The following is a 7923-nucleotide window of genomic DNA, read 5'->3' on the forward strand; positions in this document are numbered from 1 at the left end:
GCGTTGCCACGGGATAGGAAATTTTAGTAGATAATAAACTGAAGCATGTGTCCTAATTTATGTGTGTTCAAATGATTGCTTAACTGTGTTAAACTTGCTTCCATTTTCCTATAATCCCTTTAGTATATGCCTCAAGTTTATATCATCATCGTACTTGGAAACATAATTTTAAAATGTAATATTTGTATACTTGGTCCGATCTGTATTAGTCAACTCTACTTTGTGTCAATCACATCAGAAAAAGTTCAGGCAATATGAAAAAGCCAGAAAATAAATTATATTGTTCCAACTTTACACAAAGATGTAGTGATATGCATAGATCATTCATAGACATTTAGATAAATAAAATTACAATAAATTATTATTCAGATACATGAAAAGACAACTCACACATATACCAAATCGTGGATCATTGGTTAATGACCATCCAAAGACACATAAAGATCAAGGTGATGGAATAGTTTCTTATCACAACACACACCACACAAAAAAAATTAACCTATCAAAAACATGTAGACATCATTTCAGGTGCGGCGGTTCCCAAGTTAGGACCAGTGGAAGACAAGCTGGACCGAATAATAGGGTGCATTGAGATAGAGCGAAGTCAAATTGTCCATAGGGTGATCTCCAACAGAACCACCAAATACGCCCAAGCAAACGGAGGCAAAGGGATATTTTTCTGTGTCAAAGAGGGAGTAAGATCTACAATAGAAATTATGAAGTTACCAGTAAATGAACGGTATATAATAAATAATACATTGAATTCATTGGTGAATAATAAATGAACACAAGAACAAATTGGGGGATAAATAAATAATCAACCCATGTAATATTTGGAAACAAATAAGTATTTAAATTATTTTCAAATAATGTTTCTAATTGGTTCACGAGAACCATTTTTACAGTTTTATTGCCCAAAGAGTGATAGTAAAACTCTTTGTTACGAGTATATTAAAGAAACAACATATTGCTTAATTATGTGATGGATTGAAACGTGTTTGAAAATATGATTTATAAATGAATAATGTGAGAGGGAATAAATAATATTAATGATCGATCTATTACCTAACATTTGGTACAGATTGCCAAAGTTGCATTTCCAAATTATCTAACATGTGAACTGAATAGACAAAATGTACAAAATCGCACAACAAAGATGAAGTAAACTATCAACAAACTACCATGGCCCTTGAGTTAGTTCCTACAATATTTCATGGTTCTGGAATAATACACGAACATAACAATACTTTTTTGTTCATCAAAAAAGTGTCGGTGAATTAATTTTCTAGAACATCCATATCCAAAGAAGAACCGGTAAAGTACGTATGTTGAGCAAGCATTGTCTCCAATATAAACCTCTTCCCCAAACAGGAATATGCCGAAGTTCTTCTTTAGAAAAGATACAGAAGTCGTATATGCTCTGAATGAACCTGCACCCCACAAAATAATTTATTTTAGCACCAGCATGTGCACCTTATGAATCCAAAAGGGCAAACAATGATACCAACAATTATCTCAGATATGATTAGTCTAGCACCTACAGGCGTTTTAAAATTCAGCTCAAGACACATTTGATAACTAAACCATAAATCATTGGCTCATGGACGGAACCTGCCTAGCCAACGTACTTGATAATTTGGCTCCTTTCATTTCCTTTCTCCAAAATATGCTACAAAAGAGCTACATTATAACGAGAGGATGCTGCACTTTTGCTGAAACCAATATCGGTGGTTTAAGTTGGATGGTAGACATTTGGAAGGTTGGGAGTGCAGACAATGTTTGTCAACTATTTCAGCTGCATTCATGACATTAGGAATATCTTGTTTGTTTGCAAATACAAGCAACACATCATCACGCAGCTCATCCTATATGACAGAAAGTTACCCTGATAATTACGAATTGGGTAATATAGAATGGAAACAAAATCTAAATGTTCTATTATCTACAAAGTAGAAAATAGAAGGGAAACCAAATGCTGAGATGGAGAAGGCTCACCGTCTGAACTTCCGCCTCTCATGCACCAGCTCGCGTCCCTGCTCCCAACTCTTTGTCGTGCAGCTGCCCCTTGGTACTACATGAGAGCCTGCGGGAAGAAGATGGCAAGGTCACAAATCAAATAGACGAATCCAGGGCAAAGATGGAGGATGAGCATGGGTTGTTTTACGACAACTTCAGTCCATATACTCCTATAAATACCAAGTCGAGTGGCATAGCACATTTTCAATATAGCTATATGATTCTACATCTTGTACAAATCGATAGGAAAGATATTGTATGTCTAGCAAGCTACAAACAGACAACCCTCCAAAGAAGATCCTAAAGGATACTAATCCTCTTTATTAGCTCATAAATTATTAAATTGAAATGCCAAGAGCCCAATTATGACTGGAAGGACGATCTGCAGACATTTACGGTTTTGGCGGTATCAATGCGAGGCTTTACGGTTAAACTAAAGTTTGAGTGAAATTTGTTAGCCATCTTTCCATGCTAATTTAAGACTTTTATACAATGGATATTTGTAGTCCAATTCTTTTTAACAGTAAACTATAGGAACAAATAACCATTGATTGGATTGTACATACAGACATTTTTTCTTGATTATTCACTCCCTGGATTTACAACATTGAACTTGTGAAAAAAAAAGATTCCTAGGATACATAAACATAGAGACAATATCCTTCTCCTTTTTGTTTTGTATGAAATGGTGTAATTCTCTAATCTAATTAATTGTCACATGAATATTTGATATTTCATACTCTTCAGACAGAGCTTACAAGACATAAATGTGATCCTAAGACCGCAGTAGTAGGATAATGCAAGTAAATGCGTAACATATGCCTAGGAAAATAAAGAAATGGGGCTGACAAAAATGTACACATGAGTATTCATATAATTGCTTGGGTAGACAATGTATTGAACATTCTTCAGTACAAAGTTGGTTTTTTGATATATTTTCCTATCCAAAGTAATTCTTTTAACTCAAGTTTAATTTATAAAATTATCCTAGGGATGTGGATTTGTCCTTTCATCTATAAAGAAGTAACTTATGCTGAAAAAAATCAAGGGAAGCTGGGCTATGCTTTTTTCTGTCCTAATGATAACCATTACCAGTTGGATGTGTACCAATATCAAGTATAGTTGGATCCCAGAAATATCTTGTGGCACAGAAGTACAAGCAGAGATCAATGCAGCATATGCCCTAACAAAAGAACAATGCCACAGAATACTAATCGTGGAATTCTATCTCATGTTCAAGTTGGTATCAATGAGGATAATTAGAAGTAATGAGGCCAAAATGTAGCCTCTATGACTCGAAAGATGTTATGTTTTATATTTGTAGGTTGTATCAAGAAACAACTTTAAATTTAACTACCAGCAGCGAACACTAACTCTATATGTATAGTTGACACTTCAAGTTGTGAATAAATAGGTGGTTGATCCTGCAAAGCAAAATAACTTCATCATGCATAATTCCTTTGATATGAATGCATAAGCGATGATTTAGAGGAAACCTTATAGAATCAAATGGATACATATGTTTAGATAATTCTGAAGAAAGATGACACAATACAATAGTTCTAAGGGATAATTTGCATCTCATTCTCATACGTAACAAAAGGTGCAGGCAAGATATATGGATCAGATAATCCTATAGGTCAACCATATTTAGAATTCAGCATCAGCATTCAATAATAAGTACTCCATACGTTCCAAATAAAGTACTAACCTATTCTAAAGCACGTTCTCATATTTAGTCTATGGATTATACTATAGCTAGAATATGAAATGCAGCGAGGTCATATAAATTCATGCATATAAGATAAATAAAAAGTAACTTCTAAAAATGCCAGAGTGAAAACTGCAAAAATAATATTTGAAATAACAAAACCTTGTCAATTTTTAACCAAGCAAACTGCCAGAACAAAGTTGTAGACTTAAAAATGTTAGGAAAAGGGAAATAAGTGGTTCAAGATCAATATGGTATTTTTCTAGCAATTAAGTAAAGATCTAAATGAGAGTTCTTCAAAGGGAATGAAAAAATGCAGCACAATCTGGCTGTAAAACAAGAGATCTGATGCATTGGGAGTGATCAATTCACATTAGTACCAAAAGTCAAGGTCAGTGAACCAACATGATTAGCTTCGCTTTGCCGCTTCCTGGAATACAAGCTTACCATCGCCAGCCAAAATTGGGTGAGTATATAAAGGACATATTTCTTCACCAAACAATTGTACCAAAAAAATAATGTCTTTCTAAGTTTTGTATTCCCATACCACATGAAAACTACTGGGTAGGATGCACGCCCGCAATAGTTGCCAATAGCACGCAAAATGCCGATTCGAGGAGAAATACGGCATGAAAAATTCTGTCCCGATCTACCTTGGAAAATTTTCTATGGAAAGGAGAATCAATTGCAATACATCACCCCATTGAAATCATCGTTTGTGTCCCACTAAAAACACAAGCCCAAAATGACCAGTGAAAAGACTAAAAAATATAGCGGCAGCTTTAGTTACAGAAGCATACTGATGCAGTGCATGTAGTCACAGCAAGACTCACATCCTCACGTCTTCCATGGACTGAACCACATCCCTCCACAAAGTGGCCACCACTTGATCTGCAAAAACCATCACCTTCAGTCTTGGGCGTCTTAAACTTTCTTGTTTGAACAACACCAAATTACTGCACCCATAAGGACACAAATTAGATAACTAAATACCGGTGTTGGTATACATAAAAAATAAGACACAAGACAACATAGATTTATAAAGGAATATTGGGCAACATCTGAACCAACCTATACCAAATGGGGATATTCTTGATGACGAGCGTATGAGGCGCACTGCAGCATCATATATCATATCATATCAAATCAAATTGCATAGAGAACCATCTATTGGCCAGATATTGCAAGCATACGTTTTCAAATGAGGCGAACACTGAACAAGAAAACTGAATTATGTAGGTGTAAGGACAAATGAGAGAAGAGACAAAATCAGAACATTAAATACTAAATAGCCTTGACAACATGAGCAATCGGAGTGGTACCAAAAGTAACATCAAAATAGAGTTTAGCTAATGTCACATGAACCACTGATTGGCATAAATTGTACTTGGACCATCGATGTTTGCCTAGGAAAGCTAGCTTGTTCCAACAATACCTAGTAGCGTTAGGGGAAGCTGCATCCTGCACGCCACCCAAATTACCGGCGCCATGCGGGAACAACATGGTTTCCTTCCTCCCTGGGTCCTCGCCATCTGCTACGAGCAAGGCAATCTTTGTTTCAGCATCACCTAAACACAAACAAACAAAACCGTGCTAGAATCACAGAGCTGGAATCCTCAATTCGAGCAGCGCGCCTCAAAATTTCAGACCAAATCGATCAAAATTCCAAACATAAATACACATATCTTGCCAGAAATCCTCTGACAGGACTGTTCTTGTATAGATATTGCAATCTAATTAAGAGGAGGAGGAGGAGAGATGCAAACCAAATTGGGTCTTCCGCTTGCCGAAGATGACTCATTGCAGCAGATGGGGGGTTCTATGCAGCTATGCACGCACCTCCCATCTATGTTCATACACAAATGGCTCAACCAAAAGCATCCCCATTATTACATTTCATTCGATTTATATTGAAGAAATCAGTACACATGGTGTATCATGGCCAGAACAATCTACTTTACTGGTTGGCTCTACAGCTAAGCTCACCAACAAAATAATGAGCATGTGACGAGGGCAATCTCTGGGAGTGCCGACGCAACTGGCTTATTAGCTGGCAACAAAATAAACGAAATAATGACACAAGACATTCATGCAAGGGCCGCCCCTTCATCTAATCTGGCCACACGCTACTAATCAAAACGGACAGCACTGAATTATACTCAGAACTACCATCCGACGAGATCATCAAATCTAATCAAACATTCCATCACTAAGGAGAGGTAGTCTAATTCAACCGATACGCACAGTGCCACGATTTTTTGACCGAACTGAAACAACAAGTCAACAACACCACGGAATCCTAATAGAGAACCGAGCCCTAATGTCGAGCACAGATTAACCCAAACCCTAGTTCACGCCGCGTCCACAAAAACGAGCGGCGAGCTAACCAAATCGACGCCCAGGAGCGCGAGCACATCCAGATCGGATCCTCCTACCTACCAAAGCGATCGGCTCCGAACAAATCGAATCGAGGCTAACAATGACGAAGAAAACCAGGGGGGCGGAGGAGGGCCACGAGTTCTCACCTCGGGTGTGGGGGTGATTCTGCGGAGGAATCCAATCGGAGAGGCTGCGGGCGGGCGGCGGGCGGCGGCGGCGAGGCGACGGAGTGGTCCTCAGGCTGCAGGTCGCCGGGCGGGAACAAGCCAGCCACTCATGGTAGACGGTGTGGCGGCGTCCTAGGGCTCGAGCGGCGGTGTGGGAACGTTGGCGGTTGGGTCGGGCGTGGCGTGCAGATGGGAGACAGGGAGATGGACGGCGGCCGATGTGCGGTCGTGGGTGGGTTGAGAGAAGCGATGGTTTTGACGAAGCGGTTTTTTCGGGAGGCACGGTTTGCGGGACGACGAACGACCAAGGACGACCAAACGTATCGTGGCAGAATAAGGAACCACTTTAGTCTTTTTAAGTAGTAGAGATTCGCTTAACGGAAATACAAGATTCTAGTAGACTTTTTACACAGCAATTAAAAGGAAGAAAGTACTAAATTAAGGAAATGCAATATTATTAATATGGAAACTAAAAACAGCAAGATGATAACCTGGGACCTCAGCCTCCCTTCGACGGTGTCCACAAGGTCGGCGGCAGCGGCCTGGCACCTGGCGCTCAGCTTTCCATCTATCTCCGGGTTGTTCCGGAACTCCCCACGCCCGTAGCAGCATGCGCGGACCTCCTCGTTGGTGAGGTCGCCCAATTGGTTGAGGCCGTATGCGGTTTCCCCGGCGGCGTCGTTGAGCTGGACGACGAGGCGGCGATTGCCCTTGAACAACTTGTACCGGCACTCCTCCTCGCCGGCGTCTTTGTAGGTCTTCCCGTACTTGGCCTTCCACCCCACGAACATGAGGCGGGTCTCCTGCTCGTAGGATACCTCCCCCATCCGGAAACCTTTCCCGCGAAGAATCTCCTCTCTGCTGCGGGCGCTGAGACCGTTGAGGCCGGATGAGGTTATCCTGGCGGCGTTGTGCCGGTCGACAATGCGGCGGGTGTCCTTGAACACCGCGTACCGGCACTCCTCCTCGCCGACGTCCTTATAGGACTGTCCGTACTTGCCCTTCCACTCCACGAAGATCCGACGGGTCTCCTGATCGTATCTGTCCGTGGCCGCCAAAGACACCAGCAGCATCAGCAGCGACACCGCCGCCGCCGCCGCCATAAGAGCAGCCATGGAGCCCCCCATCGCCGCAAGGGGAGGGGGAGGGGAGACAGGCGTTTCCCGAGCAAGAGAGCAGTGTTAGCGTTAGTACTGGGCGGTGCACGTGGCGGCCATAGAGGGGCTGAACCAGATGATACCGATCCGTAGGTTTGAAAACCAGATGGATCCGTAGCGGCGCGTAGCTTGGTGCGAGAGCGACGTAGAAGGAGGAGAGCTAGCTAATCTCGCGTTAATCCCTCGCTAGTTGTCGCTGACCCTTTGTTTTCGCTCGCTTCTTTTCTATAGTATCGGGTGATTTTCTCTCGTTAATTCATGGATGGATCTCCGTATCAATCAGCTCATTTTACTTCCTTTTCTTTAGGGTAGCGCTAGGCCTCGGTCGCCCGATCTGGGTGGAAAATCGGGTTGCCCTCCGTGTCATTGGATTTAGATCCAACGTTCAAAAAACAGCCGGAACGATGTTTGCATTTACCCCTCTTATTTTCTGAAATCAACCCGCGGTCTATACTACTTCGGCCTTGACCATCCCAATATTTACATTAAATAT

General features: G+C 41.3%; 1 protein-coding gene across 1 annotated transcript; it reads right to left on the bottom strand.

Annotated features, from left to right (window-relative positions):
- Window positions 1-1386: 1386 nt before the first annotated feature.
- On the bottom strand, window positions 1387-7400 carry LOC124657244. The gene is made up of 7 exons (XM_047195826.1): window positions 6772-7400; window positions 6253-6347; window positions 5163-5295; window positions 4799-4843; window positions 4561-4683; window positions 1996-2083; window positions 1387-1430 (listed from the first exon to the last, which is right to left on the bottom strand). Exons 1-6 carry the CDS (start codon window positions 7398-7400, stop codon window positions 2014-2016), a joined length of 1095 nt encoding a protein of 364 aa, XP_047051782.1. The 3' UTR covers window positions 1387-1430; window positions 1996-2013.
- Between the last annotated feature and the right edge of the window lie 523 nt (window positions 7401-7923).

The sequence above is a fragment of the Lolium rigidum genome, chromosome 5 (genome assembly GCF_022539505.1).
Source record: "Lolium rigidum isolate FL_2022 chromosome 5, APGP_CSIRO_Lrig_0.1, whole genome shotgun sequence".
Classification (NCBI taxonomy): domain Eukaryota; kingdom Viridiplantae; phylum Streptophyta; class Magnoliopsida; order Poales; family Poaceae; genus Lolium; species Lolium rigidum.